The 21151-nt window shown below is 39.3% G+C and overlaps 1 protein-coding gene across 11 annotated transcripts in view; it reads left to right on the forward strand.

Moving 5' to 3' along the window:
• plekha6 (pleckstrin homology domain containing, family A member 6) overlaps positions 1-17836 on the forward strand; it is a 54190-nt gene extending 36354 nt beyond the window's left edge. For 3 of the 11 annotated variants that reach the window (XM_044023565.1, XM_044023566.1, XM_044023574.1), the window contains 21 exons: positions 431-612; positions 1408-1974; positions 2430-2910; positions 3393-3479; positions 4169-4222; positions 4457-4537; positions 6165-6236; positions 6737-6817; positions 6963-7112; positions 7310-7405; positions 8226-8337; positions 8425-8564; positions 10050-10217; positions 11340-11409; positions 11583-11683; positions 12577-12735; positions 13132-13284; positions 13404-13537; positions 13801-13949; positions 14917-15024; positions 16186-17836. In XM_044023565.1, the coding sequence (XP_043879500.1) occupies positions 431-612; positions 1408-1974; positions 2430-2910; positions 3393-3479; positions 4169-4222; positions 4457-4537; positions 6165-6236; positions 6737-6817; positions 6963-7112; positions 7310-7405; positions 8226-8337; positions 8425-8564; positions 10050-10217; positions 11340-11409; positions 11583-11683; positions 12577-12735; positions 13132-13284; positions 13404-13537; positions 13801-13949; positions 14917-15014 (3135 nt within the window). In that variant the 3' untranslated portion in view covers positions 15015-15024; positions 16186-17836. The remainder of the gene's footprint in view (positions 1-430; positions 613-1407; positions 1975-2429; positions 2911-3392; positions 3480-4168; positions 4223-4456; positions 4538-6164; positions 6237-6736; positions 6818-6962; positions 7113-7309; positions 7406-8225; positions 8338-8424; positions 8565-10049; positions 10218-11339; positions 11410-11582; positions 11684-12576; positions 12736-13131; positions 13285-13403; positions 13538-13800; positions 13950-14916; positions 15025-16185) is intronic. The other 8 variants (XM_044023568.1, XM_044023570.1, XM_044023567.1 and 5 more) reach the window with 8 other exon arrangements.
• Positions 17837-21151: the final 3315 nt, after the last annotated feature.

Consider the following 21151-nt stretch of genomic DNA (forward strand, 5'->3'; position numbering starts at 1 on the left):
CCACATTAAGACGGAGCATGAGTAGCCAGCCAAGTTAGACAAAAAGGTCATGCGCAATATTTGAAATGATTATCCAAACCTCACAGTCGATGCACATTAAATTTGGTAATGCAAGTATTCAGGTTCACGCCAACCTCTGATCATCTGACTGCTCGTGTTTCGTACCCAATCAGAAAAGCGCATGTGGTCATATCAAGTTCTCAGAGAACAATAAATAATGCAAATGATCATCAGAACTGTGGAAATAAAGCCAAGGTTGTAATAAATGGGAATCAAGTTTCAACTGTGTGTCTTTATATCACGCTTCTTCATTGCATGTGAGCATGATGACGTTGAGCATGATCAGTCAGTGCAGCCATCGTTACGCTGTTAACACATTAAGTAACCGGGAGACTAATCTGCTACCTGTGTGTGTTTTGTCCCACGGCAGGTATGGTCTGAGGAAAAGGAGGGCGAGGACAGTGAGGTGAAGGATTCCATTGTGTTTTGCATGCAGGCGGAACACGCTGGGACCAGGACATACTACTTCAGCACAGACAGCCATGAGGAGCAGGAGGAGTGGATCACAGCCATGAGTGAGGCTGCAGAAGTCAGCGTTCCGTCTACACAAAGGTGCTGCTCACATTCTTGCATAGAGCCATGCACACACATAAATAAGAGTCGTATTCTTCTGTTCAGTTGGTGTAATCAGTATGTCCATGTGTTCAATTTGCTACGAGTTATGTAATGTTTACTTTTGTGCTCAATGCAATTTGCTGTAACGCAGGCCACCGAGAGAAAACTACTCATGGTTTTACATACATCCACATCTAAAACATAACAAACACTTTACAAACTTATGTAATCGCTTTATGTTTTGTGACTAAATTATTACACAGAAATGTCAGTTTGTACTGGTGAACTATATACTATGTTATGTTAGAAGCTTGAGTTGAATAGTACAGCAACAAATGCAATGAGGAAAAATCCACACTGTCCTCTAGAACCACAACCCAAAAAAATCATCCATCCAACCAAGTACAAACATAATGTATGTTTATTACAGTATTTACTTGCTCAGAACTCTATACACAAATGTATATGAAGCATTTATAAACATGAAAGGACCTGCTTCTTGGCAGTGTGGTGTAATGATGATGGAGAACTTTGACCAAAACTGCCCAGTTACTTGTTTGTGTGTGTTTACTTTTCTAACTGGAATCAATCAGATAAAAATTATTTGCAACAATGGCTCATTTTGTGGTTTTGGTCAAGACTAACTGAGTGTTGGCATAGGAACAGTATTAATAGAGGATTTAATAACATGACCTAGTGTTGAGGTGTGTTTCTGAAGTCTCTGGAAAAGACTAGAAACACAACTATTTGATTACGTCATTTCATGCTTTTTTTTTTCTTCCAACTCTTCAGAACAAACTCGTCAGACACTACAGCTGATCCCAACCCAACTATGGTGACCAAGGCTCCAGACTCAGAACAGCAACCACAAACACAAAAACACAATAAAACAGACAATGACTTGACCAGCCATCCTAAAACTAATGGGGCCAACAGCGTAGAGACACCTTCACCTTCTACCCCGTCCTCTGATCTACAGGGGAAAAAGAATGACAGAAAACAAGGAGAAGATAAAGATGAAGGTGGAAGACATGGTCCTGATCCCGGCCCTCACTTAAATCATCATCCAAACGGTTGGGGCAACCATGGCCCTCTCAACAATGTACCCCACAACAGCAATAGCAAACAACCTCTGTCCAGGAGTCACAGCGGACATCATGCCACACAACGACATCCAGAGGGGAGTGCTGGTCCATTACAAGACTCCAGGGAGCAGAAGCAGGAGAACGTAGTGCTGAGGAGGGGCTTTGTGCCCAGGACAGCTCCAGAGAAAGTGGCCCAGAGGAAGAGCTCGATGGCCCAGCTGCAGCAGTGGGTCAACCAACGGCGGGTCATGGCCTCACAAGAGGACATTAACAGGTACACAATAGAGGAAGAGAGGAATCATATCTCACTTTAGATCTGTGGAATTCATGGTTAAACCATGAAGACACTGATGTGTGGTGGTTTCCTCCAACATGTGCCTTAATTCTTTATTGTGTACTATTTTCAGTTTGCATCTGTTGCATTACTGCCTTGTTCTTCTCTTTCTTTGCCTCTTCTGAGAAGAACATGTAAACTAAATATAATATTATACAATAAACCCATAAGTATTACATAAAGAATAATGACAAAATTACGTAGAAAGGAAAAATATAAAGGAAAGACTCACACCATTGACTCATAAAATGGTATATATTATGGTATTATAGCCCTTGTAATATGTGGAGAGAGATACAGATTATTTTAAGGTCATAATAAATAAATAAATTTCACAATAGATTATAACATAATCAATGAAAAAATATAATCGCCATCTTTCACTCTGCTTTCAGCCCATCTCGTTACTACACAGTGAACCAAGGTATCCCAGCTGATTACTACCCTGGTGGCCCCCAGTATGTGGATGAGTACCCTTTGTACCCACCGGGGGTCCGACCTGAAAGCATCTGCTCTGTCTCTGCTGTGGGTGGATACGACCGACGCTGGACTGTGGACGAGAAACGTCACTCACTGAGGGACGGACCCCATCAGTTGTATGGACCCCCAATGTCCAGGGACTCATGGGGGCCACAGTACTATGGTGGAATGGAAACATCCATGAGGCGCCTGTCCATCCAGCCACGCTCCAGGTCTGTGCCGAGGTCACCTTCTTCATCATCAGGGGGGCCCTACTCACCTGTGCCAAGCAACTTTATGTCGCCGGCTCGATCACTCTCTGCCCGCTTTGATCGGTTTCAAGGAAGGATGAGGGATGACGTGATCTATGCTGATCCATCCGTCTACAGCCTGAGGAGATCTCTCAGCTCACCCAAGGTGAGTAACGTATGTAATTATACAGTAACTGCAACCACAATGTGGCATTTACTTTACATAGTACATCGACTGACCATAGCTTAGTCATTTTCATGTTTGTTCTAAAATGTGTGATAGAAATACCTCAATCCCCACTGTTTTCTGAACTGGACTCTTAGACAGTGATGGTTATATGTTGGAGATGAAATATAGGTTAACTAAAGGTTTAGTACAGTATAATTTAATAATATTACAAGGAATAATAAGATATCGATGTTCTCTCTAACCGTCATCTTCAATTATGAGATCAACTTAGTGTACAACCAGGTATTACTGTTTGGTAGCCTTCAGTTAACACATTATTTAAAACTTTTTAACCATGGGAATCTGTGTGGGAGTCCTATCTTGGACCATATTCACCTTCTTTCACCCTAACAACTTTAATTCATTGTTATCTCCATTCTTCCCTTCCTTCTTTCCTTATTCTTTCCTCCTTCCTTCAGTATGACTACCCTGGTGACAGGAGGTCCTTAAGCCAAGGATTATACCATCAAAACTACCCTCTATCCCCTTCCATCCACAATAAAATGGTATGTGCCAAGAATGTGGTCTTATATATCGATAACACAGAGTCACACACACATATTTTGTGGTGGGAGGCACAGTCTACACATTATATGTGTAGCTTTGCAGGTGTAGCCAGCTGTCTGCTTTCTTCAGCACGTCTGTCAATCTGTCCTAATCATGTGCTCTTCACTCTGTTCTGTACCTAATATGCCACGCCCTTGAGTGTGTGTGTATATATGTGCGTGTGTGTGAAAAAGAAGCATGAGTTAATGATGGAGAACACCACGGGTTCCACCATTTTAGCCCATCGTCAGTGGAATGTAGGGCTGCCAAGTTTTTCTTTGCCTTGACAAACAAAAGTGTCCTGGTGTCACTGAAGATACCTGCAGGGGTTCTGATGACTGGTGGCGCTGTGGAGCTATGTTTAACAATCGGTTCCCTGTCCACCAGCATGCATCACACTCCATTAGCTAAGCAAGACTGCTATGGTAGAGCCAGAACAGACTCACAACAGAAGGCTCAAAGATCAGTGAAAAGTCAAAAAGCAGCCCATTATTATTAGAACCGTGGACCTGCAGTTTCATTGGCCGGGTGACTGTAGTGCTTTGCTTTGCTGTTGTCCTGTCTGAAAGCTTTCTGTCTGTCTGTGTGTGTGTCTGTGTGATTTCCATATGTGTTACTGTACTCCTGCTGCTGCTGCTGCTTGGCTCAGGAGGACATATTAGACCTTCAGCTCCAGCGCAACCTGGATTACCTAGACCAACAGGTAGACGCATGCACACACACACAACCATGGTCTTTTTAACACTGTGTTTTCTAGTCAGAGTTGACATTAACAACTTTGCATCTATTCGTTTGCTTTGTTTTCGTTTGTTATGCTAAATTGACATTTTTCTCACTGTGGGTGATAAGCTCATCCTAACACGATTCTACATTTTTTGCCAAGACACTGTTGTATCAGCTTGTTGTCAGATATCTGTAATCTGAGCTGAATCTTCAGGTACTCGAGAGAAGCCGCCTAAATAGCATGGTTACCCGAATGGTGAAGCGCTCATCCTCATCAGCAAAGCTCTGTGTACAAGTAAGAGAGGAGGGAGCACCACAGGGAGGCAGGCTTACAGCAGCACCTCATCACAGCCGTTTTTCTTCAACTTTAACTAATAATTCCACCTTCCAGCCAGGCTCTTGTCTGAATGACCTTCTTGAACTTCTGAGCCAGTGTTGGATAGTTAGTCCGGTGCATGTTATGGACCTGGACAAAGCCTTGTAGACCCCAACAGACCAGCCATTCCATACCCAAGCCTGCCTCTCTCACTTTTTTCTTGTCTGCATGTGATTCATATTGTCACACAGAACAATATGTGTGTCTGTGAGGGTCCATGTGCATTTTTTTTTGACTGCGCCTTAAATGCCAAACTACACCTGTAAACATTTGGAGACATTCAGTGGAGACACTCAGCATTACCAGAACTGTGACTGTGTGACATGTTGTTTACTAATATGTCCATTTTAGAGAACTGTGGGCTAATTAAATGCAATTGTAGGTTTGTATAGTCCATCTGTGCAGTGTCATGTTTTTTGAATTATGAATGATTTTACAGACATATGTTTAAAAATCATGGACCCTTACCGACATTGGAAAATTAAGTTTTTCCTCAACAAATCTTGTGCCACGTTCTGCTGTTTCTGTGAATTCATACACAAAACTTGAGTTACAACCATTTCCCCCAGCACTTTACATGATAAAGATGTCAGGATTGGTTTCATGCATCAGAGTTTTTGTTCATTTTACTTGTGGTGTTTAATGTGATTGTAACAGTTGTGATTATGGTGTGTTGTTCAGTTATGTGTAGTCCTAATGGTAAAACATCTAGGGTTGGGTTTGTAAACTTTTTACATCTTCTCCATATGAAACTGTGACTAACTGAATCATATGGCTCAGAGGGAGAGCCAAAAAGGCATACTGTAATAAAACAAATTAAAGACATTTAAAAAGTAACAATAAACACATAAGTGAACTAAACTAACAGGTACTACTAGTTACCAGTCTAATCAATTACAATAGTAAAAACACTGAATATTCAACCTCAGACAAACACTCTTTATCTATAAATATTATAAAATAAAGCCTGCAAACATGTATGCACACTCTGCAAAATATTTGTTTTGGTGACATAAATTAAACTGATACCATATCAATTTTTAGAAAACACGGAATACTATTGTATTGTATATGTATATTGGATTATATGATTATCACCCAACCCTACATGACACATCTCATTTTAGTTCTTTATTCTGAGACACAAAGAGCTTCTGTGACATTTTCTGATAAAGTGCATGTGTACATTGTAAACAGGATGTTGTTAACTGTAATACTAGGCTGAACAATGGCTGAGTGAGTTGTTTTTTTTTTTCTGTCATGATGCTGTTCCATGCTGTTTTTTTATAGAAATGTACTCTAGAAAAAAACAAAAACAACATGAAAACTCATAGTCTCTAATAGCTCAATGTGACAAATCATTTGTTTGCTGGCAGAGGTTAAATACAGATATTGATGAGATGATAATCTGATTCAAGTAAGAAATTCATTCCTCAGAGTGAAGAACAGAATTTAAACTTTAAACTATTATTTTCCTTTCATTGGTGCAGTCTGTGTCCATTCTATTCAATTGATGCTGATGATTTTGTACAATCTTTTTCTACAGGTTCCTCCATTTCATGACGTCTACAGCAGAGAGTTACATCCCACACTGAAACTGAATGAGATTGAAACCAGTGTAAGACACTTGACACTGTATGCACATCATACACATACAAATATACGGTTTCATCCAGAGTTTGTAGTTCAATTTTTTTGAAGATATATAAAATACCTGCCCAAAAGTATGTGATGTCTCTCTGTAAATATTTTCATCTGCAGTCTTAATGGCAGTTTTCAAACTGTTTTAATATCATAGTGCTTTTAGAAAGGTTTTTTCCCTCCTAAATGTGAAAGAATCTAGTTTACCTGGACAGTTTCCTGACCTTAGCTCTGTCCATTAGCTTTACAAAGAACTGTAACCCAGACTGTGAGGTAAACAGCAGTGCAGATTAAGAATGACATGTTCCCCTGTAACATATGGGTGACACATTTCAGTGTCCATACACTCTGGTCCTGCACTGTCAGCATGACCTCATTCAGATGCATTGTCGTACTGTTTGTTTTTAATTATGTTTCCTCTTGTCTATGTAACGTGCCTGTACTAACAGTAACCACCCACTGTCATGTCTGACACAGAAACTCTTAGGTCGACTGTGTGAGCAGAATCGAACTTTGAAAGACCACGAGGCTGTTGTCCACAGGCTGAGAATGGACAAGGTACATGCTTTTTCTCACATTATTTGACTATATGTGTTCAAGTCATCTGTGCGCTCAACATTTCTTACCACCAAAATTGTGTAGAGCAGTTATGCAAATGAAGTTTAATGTAATCTACACAATCTACAATGAATCTTGTTTTCAGGACAACCTCGAAGAAGCACTGGTGGCCACCCATCAGGAGATGGAGCTGTACCGTATTCAGCCTATTGCCATGGAAAAGCTGCAGTTCAAAAAGGAAACCCTGCAGAACCAGCTCATCAACATCAGAGGGGAGCTGTCCCAAGCCTCCAGTGTAAGACAGTGCAACACACACTCAAAATTGTTACATAAATTGTCTAACATATATGTATGTGTGCTTGCTTGCTTGTAGAACATGTTGAATTTTCAATTAATCAATCTTTTTATTACACTAAACACATATTAATTCAGTAATTTATATCACAGAGACACTACACACTGAGTATGGCTTCATTCCTTTGAACCCCTCAGGCTTTAACCACTACTCGTATGGAGTTTGAAGCACTGGAAGATGAGGCCCATGCCATCCATGGTGATCTATGGGAGCAGCTTAATGCAGGAGGACAGGTGAGGGTCTTGTTGTTAGCCACCCTGTGTGGCAGAATTGACTACACTCTCTTCAAGTGCTTTTCTCCGAGGGAAGTAACAGTCAAATATGTTATGTATCGGAGCTGACATTTGCTTTGTGTGCTTGTTTTAATCCACCAGGCTGAAGGATGGTTGTCAGAAAGTGCTATTACATTATAGTGTAAAATGAGGCACAACACATCTAAGCTTTTGTTATTTGTTGTCATTGCACATACTGTACCTGAACAATTCATTAAGCATAGGTGTTTCATTTAAGCCTTGGCTCCCAAATATTCAGTACAATACGACTGAAATTTCCATGAAGTTTTGTTACTTTTCCTAATAGCTAATGCTGTGATTCTCAATCTTGGGATCGAGACCCCGATTGGGGTAGGGGAACATTTCTAGATGTTGCCAGATATATGCCAGAAATAAAATACAGTACAATTAAGATTGTGATTGGTTTTCACATTTAAGTGCTCATACTAGTGAGGAGATCTGCCTTAAAATGAATGTTATTGTTCTCATGAGTTTGTGCTCAAACAAAACAAAACCTCAAAATAGATTTGTCGCATGCCCAAGCATGATTGTTTTGGTGGGTTGCAGCTTTTAAAGAACCAGATTAAAACCAGTTAGCTAATGGAAGGTCATTCTGCCAATTGAATACTTTACCTCTGGCAGTAGCTAGCATGCAATTAATTAATGTAATCTCCATCTTGTCCATAAAGCTCATACAATAGATAATCCATAGATCTAATTTTAAACAGTTCCCTGCAGTGGCTGTTACATCATCCTTCTCTCATATAACTTTGACTTGCAGAGTGAACTTGTTCGTCGGCACATCCAGAAAGAGTTTTGGAGAGTCCAGGATGTTTTAGAGGGATTGCACAAGAATAACTCATCCAGAGGTACAGACACAGCCAAGCACAGAGGTAAAACCCTAGAGCTGGAATATTATTCATTTGGTTTAATGCATATTCTAATCTAGCCCTAACAAACCCTACCTCTTTCTATTTCAGTTGCCAGCGGTGCATCAGGCTCCTTTAGCACCAATAGTCCAGCCAGTCCCCTGAGCTCAATAAGCCTCACCAGTCCGCTCAGCCCCTTCTCCCCAGTGCCCGGCTCCCAGGCCTCCCCTACCAAACAGCTGGGCCCGGAGGTAAGCACCGGACACACCCAGCTTGGGACAAACCCCACTTCAAAACTTAAAACAGGCATATGCGCAGACTCAAGAACTAACTCTGAAGTATGTAGAAGGTCAAGCCCTAAACCTCGCCCCAAGTCATGTATAGTACCTGACTTCAAATGTGACCCTAAGCCTAGGAGTAGACCCAGAAGTTACAGAGAGTCTGACATAAGCCTGCAAGCAGAAAATTATCATGGCTATGAGATGTATGGACATGCCTTTCCTCAGCCCTCCCTAGCTTTCCAAAACCACCAGGAGTCCTTGGGTAGATTAGATCCGGTGATAGAGGAAACAGATCAAAATGAAAACTGCAGAAACAATTTAAGCTCTAACCAAAGAGACCAAAGTCCAACCCAAGCCAGAGCAGGAGAACAGTTCAACGTTCTCCAACTACATTACCAGGATTCCAAATCTATCAATGGACATTCAGACACAGTGCAAACCCATTCTGATCTTCAGGGTGTGAGCTGGTTATCCTCAGATTGTTGCATGCAAGAGGTTAAAGTTGGCCTAAGAAAAGATATCTATCCAGACTTCCACCCATCTCAGTTGTCATCAGGACACCAAAATGACCTCAGAAATGTGTCCTCCACCAGACGCTTTTCTATGCCTGATTCCCAGATCCTCCTTTTCAAGGACTCCTATCAGACTGATGTTTTATCACTATGTTATAGCCCAGATCTTTATTCACCTCCTGTTCTTCGCTTTAGAAGTGCGGACCCGAAAAACCATCACCATAGCCAGCTAACCTCTCAGTCATGTTATGCTGGTGCTAGGCCACTTACTTATCCCAACAATCAAGAGGAACAGGGAGATGATCCGTTGATCTGTGCCTTAACACAGTCTGATAAACATTTGGGGAACATGTTCATGCAGAGCCATCTTTAAAAAAGTTATCCATGCTTTACATGGTAAGGTTCTAAAACTTCTAATAAAAAGTTCTGGTTTGTAGAATAGCGTATAATATAATGACAATAACTTTCGTGCAGATCATAAGCATTTTACTTCAACTTTTATGTTGCTGGTGACATTTAATTACATTTGGCTATTATGTAAAAATATAGAAGAGACATGTTTTCTCATTGAAGTGAGATCTGCTTGCTTTCATGTCTTCTTTGTCACCCAAAGCAAATATATTTAGATAAATTAGTTAAAGGTATAAATCATTTGATTTCACTTTGGTCCAGCTTTTTAAGGATTGATGTTTGAAATGTCACTGCTGTTTCATAGAACCTTGCCTGGTTTTCTATGGATATACTGAATCCACTAAGGCCCACATTTTATTGGCCACCAGGGGAGCCCAAGAGCCCATTCCACAGAATAATTACCTTGAGCCCTTTCTGCTCTGCACTTTGCCTGGCTATTTATAACTCCTCCTGATGTGCAGCACTCTTTCTTCCTCCTGTCCTTTCTCTCCTCCCTGCTCCCTCTCTCCCTGCTGCCCTTATGGTGATATAGGAAAGTGTCCCCCCAAGGCCTCCCCTCCCAAAGGCCTATTATCCATTGGAATCCTCCCCCACCTGCCCTCCCTCCATCCCCCCATTGCCCTTTGACAGCACCGCCTGGCTACGCAGCTTGGGCCTCGATGATGGTTACCTTGATGGTGAAGAAGCTCACATCAGAAAGGTATTTGGGTGTCCACCACTCCCATGGTACAGTCCTAATGTTATCACTTCAAAAACATCATTCTTGCACTTATAAGCCACCAGAGACCCCCCTCCCCCCACACCCCCATGTCCACATTCTTTCACCATTGCCACTCAATATTCCTGTGTCTGAGTATCAGCCTGGATTTCACCTCCTACACACACATATTCCTAAAGATTTCTGCTTCCTTTTCCTCTTTTCAATGCCAAACTTTTTTTATATATTATATACTGTACATAGGGAAAGGTATGAGCTGCATTTAGCTCTTGGTAAGTCCTGTTATGTGGTATGGGGTTCTTTACAGCTACATATAGTCAGTCAAACTCATTATGTGTCTAATGTCTTCTATGTAGTCATACTAGTAACAGTAACTATTGAACTGCAAGCACAAAGGGTTATATTTTCAGCGCGTTGGGCTGCCTGCGTTACACAGTTTACACACACTAATGAATGAACCCTAAAATGGATAAGTGATAGATTTGGCGGAGGTACGATACACATTTAAAATATTCAATGCTCTTATTGGCTCGCAATTGCTCAGCAATTGCTGAGTGTGACTCTACTCAGTGTGGAGGTGCGGCATGTTTGCCTCTCCTCACCCCCATCCACTATATACCTTTTTTTTTTAACATATTAATTCATTTAATTTAAAGTACATGTAAATTTGTGTCAGGGTGAGATGAACTGGCATGCAACAGTGTCATAGAGAAAGAAGGCGGTGTTCCTTCTGTGGCACTGTCATGCCTAAGTTTGTCTTCATGACAGAGTAAAAGATGCATTTGCTGAAGACACCACTGACCTGATCTGTCAAACCGCAAGTCTCCTGCAGCAGATTCAGTGTTTGCTAATGTTGGACTCTTTGCAAAAAGCTCAGAGATGAAATTCACTGATGTCTGCAATTTCCATTTCACTGTCATGACACTACACATACTGTACGATCAGGTGTTATTCTGTCTGCATTCATGTGTTGCTTCTTTCATTATGGGTCTGATGGATGTTTTAATGTGATTCAACCATAATTCATCATCTTAAGCAGCTTTTTATGTGTGCTGACATTTGTCACAACCTCAGAGATTTATGTTCAGTTCAATTTTATTTCAGCCAAAGTTTGGGGACCAATGCAATGACAAGCAGGACCAGGTCCAGGACAGACATTCCAGCACAAATAAAGGTATAACAACAGCTTAATGTGAACCAGGTTCTGTGTTTGGAGCTGTGATTTTGTCACTGAATAAAGTAGAACTGCCCATAAAGCCATATATAAATCCTTACTCTGTTAGCACTGAGAATTTAGTTTCCTTGCTTTCACATGCGTCTAAATGTCTCTCTCGTGTTCTGTGCCAGTTGGCATTGTTCCTCCTAGAACCAAGGCCTCCACAGGGGAAGCACACAGCAGCCCTGCTGTTTCCCGACATAATGGTAGAGTGCCTAATGGAATCTCCAGGGTATGTCAACTTCTACTTCATGTTAGTACTGCAGTGTCTAAACATGTGTGCACACATGTAAAACATAAAGCAATCCAACAAAACACCTAGTGAAAATGAATCAGTGAGTAAAGTTTGAGCAGGGCTATCCTAGCCTTTATTATCTGATATCTTAGATCCTCATAGTTACTATTATTAGATCATCAATAGTCAGAAGAATACATATAACTGAACTGATTTCTTGTACAATAACTCTCAGTGTAGCTCAGATTAACAGATCTCATCGCACACGTCAGTGTTCATATTACACCGTGACATTTGGGGGAGTCGAGTGGCTCAGTGGTAAAGACTGATGCCCTGTGTGTGAAAGACTTTATGGTCGCAAGTTCAATTCCACCCCTGGCAGGTTGTACTCAATTCCCTTGTAAGTCCCTTTGGATAAAAGCATCTGCTAAAAGAAATTACATGCCTGAGGAGCCCTGTTTTCTGGTGACACACCCAGAATAGATTAATTGATTTTACATTACTTAAGAGCTCCCCCTCAATGTCTCAGAGTAAGTTTTTAGGACAGCTTGTGTGCTACATGTATGTACGGGAGCTCCTCAAGCTCCCCTTTTTTCCCCCATAATTCGAACCACGTCTAAAATCAGGAAAAAAAAATGCAGCATAATCCTGGCATCCTTGTAGACGTGTATCTGCGTATGTGAGATAGATGTTCTGTATAGGTGCTATATAAATACAGACTATGGTACACAAGACATCTTCTGTCCTTGAGATTCAACTTTGTCTCACTGCTTCATTCACTGCCTTTGTACGTCTGGTCAGTGGTTTAAAAGGCTCCACTAAGCTCCAACAGAAGTCAGACCTAAATATTGTCATTAATCTATTGTGCATGTGACTTATCTTTGGAACAGGAGCGTCCAAAGAGTGCTGTGTTTTCTGCAGAGGCAAAGTCAAAGATGACTGTTGAGGAGCAGAACGAGCGAATTCGCCGCAACCAGAGCAGCTCCATGAGAGAGAAGAGGCGGAGTCTAAACCTCTCAGGCGGCCAGTCTCCAGCCAACTACAGAGTGGTATGATCACTATCAGCTATGAGGCGATATGAGAAGCGCTCCGAGCCAAAACTGAGTTCTTCACTTGCGTACTGTATATGCGTGTGTGTTACCGCTTCAAGGCCTTTTCTGGCATACACAGTGACCTTTTCAGGACCAGTAGTCCTCATAAGGACCAAAACCTGGTCCTAATGAGGCAGAACCTAATTTCTGAGGGACTGGTCAATTTTAGGGTTAGTTTTATTAATTGGTTATGGTTACAGTTAAATATAATGCATCTATTGCCGATGAGCCAAAAAAAAAAAACTAAGACAGACATATAGCAGTGATTAGACATGGCTGAGTTATTCAAACTGGGGATTATCAAGAAGATTGCAGTTAAATAATGTGTCTGTGCATCTGTATGTTTGTGAACAGGTTCGGCGGCGGCTGACAGCTCATGAGATTGACATTAAAGACCTGGAAACAGCGGTTCGGGGACCGGGACTAGAGTCACCACGAGAAGAAATTGCTCGCCTTCGACGGTTGCAAATTGGACCAGAACACTACGAACTGGACATCAGCAAAGAGGTGAGCTCACTCTGGTGTATCACTCCCTCATTTTTGCAATAAATATTTACAAATACGAAAAAGAAATGTGCATGCATGTATGGACTCATGTTTATTGATGTGCGTTGTCCTTGTTGTAGCTCATGGCTCCTGACAAGGTTGTGATCCCAGAGCGCCACCTAGAGGTAGAGGATAACACACCTCTGAGCCCTGAGGAGCAGAAGGAGAAGCAGAAGAAACTGGAGCGGATCAAGACCCTCATTGCCAAATCAAAGTGGGTTTTGACTCAGCACAGTGCTCAACCCTCTCTTTCTTATATATCTGTCACATCTATGCTACACTGTGTTTGTGGACAAAACAAAAGTACATATTGGGATCAACAACAAATAAAAACAACAAATACAAATTGAAAATTGAGTTTTGAATTACTGTATGGTAGAAATATGGTACAATAAGACCTGCGTTCAGCAAACAGATTGAAAATAACATCAGCTCAACAGCCTCATGTTGTCTAGTTAACAAACCCCCTCCTCTCAGTTTGCAGAATATGGTTCCTCTTCTGGATGGACCAGTGGAGGGTGGAGCTCCAGTCAGCTCCCAGCAGCAGTTGGAGGAGCAGGAAAAGCTGATTGAGATCTCCTGCACTTTGGCTGCTGAGGCCTCTCGTCGCAGCCGCATTCTCTCTGGTGAGGACAATCTCCACTTGGCTGCCATGACTTTCACACTAACGTGTCACTAACCCTTTGCTAGTAACATCTCATCCTGATCACAATAGTGCAGGACAAGTGGCAGTATTTACTTTATTCATACATTTGTTTGAACAAATAATGAATCACCTTCTGCACCAACTATGATCACTTTTTCTTCTGTTATATCTGATCCATACCTTCATACAACAAGCACTTAATTCACAATTATACCATATGTTATGAAGTATAGACAAATAACGACCAAAACAGCAGGACATTCATACAAACTTTTAGTTTGCTTTAACTTCAGTGTTTTGTCTCACATGCTTTGGTGACCACAACATGAATGTCATATGTTTTTGATTACTACAGCAATTATGTGACTAATATAAATCCCAGGTAACTGAAAAATATGAAGAAGAGTAAAGTGTTAACAGGGGAAGACATTGGAGACCATGAAAACTATTAAACCTTTGGATATTAGAAAACAAAACTAACCCCTTCCTGCAATTCCGCACGACTGGTTAAAAAGACAGACAAAGAAAAAAAAACATGACCTAACACTGGTACACAAAAAAAAAATATTGAAAACAAATACATGTATTAACATCAACATCTACTGGTTGAATAGAAATATGATGCAAACATTTCTAGTTGCCACAGGATAATAAAAGGTCAATATAGCATGTAGCATTGGGTTGATAACAATGAAATGATCAGTTTTTAGTCAAAATAATTTTACACATGGTAAAAAAAACAGTGTTGGGTAAGTTACTTTGAAAACATAAGATGGTTAATCCAAATCTGGGCATGTATTTGGATAAATGACGTAGGGAGGACAGTCAGAGAGCACAGTCCCTCCTCCTACTGTCCCTCTACCTCCTCCCATTGATTTGCTCACTCCTTGTATTGCTTAACACGTTCCCTCTGTTCCCTCCTTCCACCCTCCTGCACCTCATTCCAGCCCAGTGTGCCCCCAGTCCCCCCACATCCCCGACCAGCCTGGCCCCTCCCCCTTCCTCTGCTGATTTCCCCACCTCAGCCCACATCATGAAGGTGTAAGTCTGACAAGGTGAGTCTGCGTTCACCACAGCACGTAAAATCCCCAGTCCCCTTCTTTCCTCATCCTTTTAAGACCCACTCCTCACAGTTCTCCTGATTTTATCTACTGATGTTTTTATGATACTTTATGTAAAGTTGGTAAAGGTTTTATATTTATAAGTTGAGTCTGAGAAAACCTGTTAGTTTTAATCGATGAAATGAATACTTCACTTTTTGGATTGTGCTTGTATGAGATGCTGACATGTCAGGGTCTTACACGCAGCTGACTAGCATGAGACATTAGGCAGACATGTGCCCAATGAAAACATGGGTGCAAATAGGGACACCAAAAAAACAAAAAACATTTTTTTTTAAACTTAAAAAACTCTAATACAATCTACACCACATTACATTACATTACATTACATGTCATTTAGCAGACGCTTTTATCCAAAGCGATTTAAACGTGCATTTAAACATTTGGGTACAAATACGAGCTAGAAGTAAGTAAGAGCTTCAAGTAGAACCTTAAGTTTACACTGTCTTAGGAAGATGTTTGCCACTTAAGTTTGCTTTTACACACAAAAAATATAATTTAAACAATGAAGAACACAGTGAATCAACATCTGTGTGACAATATGTAAAATCACAGATTTTACATCACAGTGGCATCACAGAGAGATGAATTTACAAAGTAATACAAGCTTCAGTTTCCAGCCAAAAGGGGTTGTTTAACTGCAGGATAAAGCATCGAACATGCTACTCTCCTGCTGGTTCTAGACAACCACACTTACAAAACCCTTAACTACCATGTTTTTTATTATTATTTGAAATTAATTGTAATGTAAAGCTTGATTAAAACGTGAAAGAAAATCCTTCCATTCTCAAGATTGTAACTTGTGCTCCACATCACAACTGAACTCTATCTGCTCAAGAACACTGACATCAAGGAATATTAGTTGTTAGTCGTTGAAATTAGTCGTTGTCATGGAGATACTGTACCATACACTACATAACTGTTGTGTCACATGAGTTGATTAAACAATGTTTTACTCTTTCAATGACATTATAATTGTACTTATTTCCCAAAACAGTTAGTAAACAAAGTATTTAGTGTCAAATGATGGTAATCTAAAAAAAGATCTTTGTATCTCTTACCCTGTTTGTCTTTTCCTCTTTTTTTCCCCTGTAGCTCAAGCCCTGGCTGCTGTCATTTTTGATGGAGCATCTTTCTGAGGATTTACTGTACAAAATGAACAATGGAGATGACCACACACAAATTACTTTTATTTTTTTAGCACCTATAAACTGATACAACCAAGCAAGGAGATCTGTCAAAGGAGGTTGTTTGGAGGATAAAGCAAATATAAATCCCAGAGTGAAGCTGTAAAGACGATAACGCCCACTCTCTCAACATCTGATCCATCCAACCCGAGGCAGCCTGCATCGCTGTGTCTCCAGTGACACAAAGAAAGGCTGCAATCCCTTACCAGCTTCAAGTTGTGTAATAGTTCTACATATTTTAGCTCAGGACATGTTTGACAAAGTAGAGATTACTGATGACTTCTGATGATGTGGTGTTTTACACTTAAAGTGGAAAAATGTAAGTAAAGGACTGATATTTCAAGCCCTTCTACAGGTTGCATGTGAAAGGTCCACGTTGAAGATGAGAGGTGACAGAGTCTGGGATGACATCACATTAATGTCCTTAAGAGTCTCACAAAATCTGGACACTAAAAGCCAAAAGAGACATTATTACTTCTAATAATCTTCTACACCACCAGTGGATTGAAGCTGAGTGTGGCTCAGTACTTGACTGAGGATACAGTATATACTGACACTTTCAAAAATAAACAAAAGGCCTCTCATCCTTTGTAGAAAAAAAAATCCAAGGACTGTCCATCTGAACTCACTGTGATGCCTATTTTCCCTACAACTCTCCTACGTTAATCCCACCATATTCAGCTTCTCTGCGTTGCAACCGTTAGCATTAGATACAGTGCATTTCAATGGGCCAAACACAGTGTCGCCTGGATCATGTTTCTCTTCCATGCATTTCCTATTGTTCACACCGAGCAAACAAATTAAGCAGTTTGCTGAACTAAAGGTGAACGTTACATAAACCACATTCAATCTTACGATGCTGCTAGCTATGTTTTACATCAGAATACCATATCATAATCAGTATCAGGATAACACAAATATTAATTTTCTTAACATTAATCCTCTACCTCTCCAATATCTGCTGTCCTTCTTGAGATTTTCTTTACTCAAGGACTGGTAAGATCAGAGAGTGAAGTCTCTAATATACACACAATGAAGCTTCCTGTACATTGGCTGTTTGAGTTTGCACATGCATTTGGGTCCTAATAACTGTTATATTTGATGACCTTTACGAAGACTGACTTGAACTTAACCCACAACAGCTGTAGGAAGATCATAACAGTGTGCACAGTGATGCTTGCTCTGTAAAAGTAAAACAAAAACAAAAAAAAAATCTTGCTTGAGTCTGTGCTGAGTTGACTTCACTCTCTGAACAACGTACCAGTTACATTGTTCAGGCTGAAACCCAGATTTATTTATTTATTTTTTCACTGAAATTAGCTCATTTTAACTCACACTAACACAAGCACACTTGCTGTGTTTCTGTTCAACCACATGGTCTCCCTAAATATCACAACTAAAGCATTAAAATAAAAACACCAGCAGTGGATTAGCAGTAACTATACTGACTTCAGGAAAGAGCAGGGAGCAACACAGTCTCTGGCACCCTACCATACATCTTCTACCGCTCTCACAATCACACCTACAGTCAATGTAGTGTGTCCAATTTACCTAGAATCCCCATATTGCATGTTTTTGGACTGTGGGAGGAAGCAAACTCCCTTGTTCCGACCAGGTCGTGAACTCTGGTTCTTCTTGCTGCAAAGGCAAGTCTGACACTCTACATATGTTATTTTTCTTTTAAGATTTTTCTTTTTTCTTGGGTCGCAACCCCTTCCAAAAAAGCAGTTCAGCAGTTTTGCTATCTTTCTTTTTCTTCTGCTTCAACATTGTGAAATAGGACCTTTTAACCGTTGACAGAGGTACAGCACTTTTGAGGCTACTTGTAAAACTCTGACCTCCACAAAATCCCTCTGCGTTACACAGTTCTGAACTGCTTTGGCACAAAACGTTGGCATTGGGCATGAAGCTCTGATGTAGACCAGTTATATGAATGTAATTCATCTTGAAATCCCATCACCTCACTACCAGCCACTGTGTGCAATCCGGCTTTGATTAAATCCTTTCACATTTAGCATCATATTGAGTAAGTCCATCAAAATGCTCAAGAAAATACACAGTGACTGGCTATGCTGTTAAGTATACTGGATATATGTATGTTTATAAATGGTATAGTGTATGTGGAAAGTGATAATAGAAGTGACCTTAGAAGAGTAAAAAAGCTGGTCTGTGTAAAGAGGACATAAGAACTTGAGATGTATTTGTGCGGAAATAGTCAATATACTGGTAAATACTGTCATGTAGCATATTCCACTAACATTCCATCCCATCATGCTGTGCCAAAACTCTGAAATATGTGTTTTATATGTTATAATGAATGGACTTATTGTCGACAAGACTTACAATGGTGTTTAAATCTGGAGAAAACGCAATTAGTGATGTTCACAGTATTAAATAATCATGGATGAACTTGATAACGTGATATAGGTTAAAGAAGTATCACAATTCAGCTCCCCCTTCCTAGAAACACTGTTAACTGCTATTTTGCATGAAAGCTGGGATAGGAAAGACATTTGATGTTTTTATTGTTCAACAATTCCATAATTAATATTCAAAAAACAATAAAACCCTACATCTGATCTTTCCTACCCATCTATCCATCTTAACCCATCTGAACCCATCCTACCCCATCTTAATTTTGTTTTATTAAAACAAAATTAAGAAAAAACACATTCTACAAACCTCTGTGTTTAAACCTTACATATCTGTCTTACAAAAAAGACATTGAAATTCAGTTGTTATAAAGTAATTTATTAATTTCAGATGACTAAAAGAGACCTTTTGTCATAAGTCGTCATTCCCCATGATATGACCTGTGTGACCCTGCAAACACATACCTAACCTTTGTCATGTACATGTACATCATGCTCTTTTGCCCTAACATGTTAAAGTGACCTGTCTTCATTGAAAGGTATTGTATGTCCATACTCAAATTCAGAGAAAGTATATTACAAAATTACATAAATTGATTTTTTATATGCAAAAAAATAAAAATAAAATCAAGGAAGTTGAGAAAACCTTTATTTTTCCTTGTTTTGAGTTTTGTAAGAAAGGGAGGCAGTACATATTTTTTTAGATGCATGATTATTCAGTGACAAGTTGTTCAATTTTTACACTCAAATATCTAATGTGTAACATTTTTTCACAAGCAAGACTTTGTTTTTCTTTTATAGCACTTGAGGGTCATTTGAAGGAGCAGAATATAGATATTTTTGGATTAATTGGAATCTGACACATAAAGAAATGACAGCCAAAAGGTGGTGTCCAATATTTGGTACTAGATGTAGCATTTGTGGATGTTGAAAATAAATAATATATACATTGTATACATTGGCCCGTGTATATACTAATTTGGATTTTAGATACAATATATCCTACTATTACATGTAACCGTTGCTTCTATGGGTGAAAATAGACTAAACTGCTTGAACTATGCAAATTATATACATAAAAGAGAGACGTACAATACGCTTGCTTTGAAAAAAAACCTTGCAATAAAGTGAATGTACAAAAACATGTTTCTCTGGAATTCATCACAGTAAATTTACTGATAAAAACATATCATACTGTTTCAAATAATAATATAGTTACTGCCGTTATATCAATCCATGTGATGATGATGGTGGTGGTGATGATGAAGTTCACTGCCAAACAGTCTGAAGTTCATTGTCCAGCCTGCTGAACACCAATTTCATATCCTGATAATATTCTACAGTCTTTATTTATCTGTATGTACAAATGAATAAACATAGACTGGTCTCATTTACATCAGAGCTAGATGAGGAAATCAGTCAGTCAGATATACTGGTTATCACAATCATTTACAATATATAGACAATTAGAAATGAGTCGCAAGTCAAATGACATGACAGATTTGTGTAAATGTAACTTATGTTTGTTTGGTAAAATAAATCTGGAAGCTTTCTTTCCAACTAGTTTGGTCTTCAGATTTTTTAATTTAGTATGTCATCAAAAAAGTCACCAAAAATTCATACGTTAGTATGTCGTCCAAAATCACACAAAAATGTGATAGTATAGTATGTCGTCCAAAATAACCAACAAGTCATAGAAAAGTATGTCGTCCAAAATGAGACAAAAATCATAGTATAGTATGTCGTAAAAAATCACTCAAAAAAGTCATAGTATAGTATGTTGTCCAAAATGAGACAAAAAAGTCATAGTATAGTATGTTGTTCAAATTGAGTCAAAAAAGTCATAATATAGCATGTTGTCCAAAATCACTCAAAAAGTCATAGTATAGTATGTCGTCCAAAATCACTCAAAAACATCATAGTATAGTATGTCGTCCAAAATGAGACAAAAATGTCATAGTATAGTATGTTGTCCAAAATCACTAAAAAAAGTCTTAATATAGTATGTCGTCCAAAATGAGAAAAAAAATATCATAGTATAGTATGTAATCCAGAATCACTCAAAAAAGTCATAGTATGTCGTCCAAAATCACTCAAAAAAGTCATTATAATATGTCATCCAAAATGACTCAAAAAAGTCATAGTATAGTATGTCGTCCAAAATTAGACAAAAAAGTCATAGAATAGTATGTCGTCCAAAATCACTCAAAAAGTCATAGTATAGTATGTTGTCCAAAATCACCAAAGAATAGTATGTAGTGAGACAAAAGTCATAGTATAGTATGTCCAAAATCATCAAAACATCATAGTATAGTGTAATTCCAAATGGGCTGAAAAAGAGTCATAGTATGAGTATGTAGTCAAAAATCACTCAAAAAAAAAGTCACTTAGTTAAGTATGTTGTCCAAAATCACTCCAAAACTACATCCTTAAGTATAGTATATTTGTCCAAAATGAGACAAAAAAGTCATAGAATAATTATGTAGTCAAAATGGAGACAAA

The sequence above is a fragment of the Solea senegalensis genome, linkage group LG4, assembly GCF_019176455.1.
Source record: "Solea senegalensis isolate Sse05_10M linkage group LG4, IFAPA_SoseM_1, whole genome shotgun sequence".
In the NCBI taxonomy this organism is placed as follows: domain Eukaryota; kingdom Metazoa; phylum Chordata; class Actinopteri; order Pleuronectiformes; family Soleidae; genus Solea; species Solea senegalensis.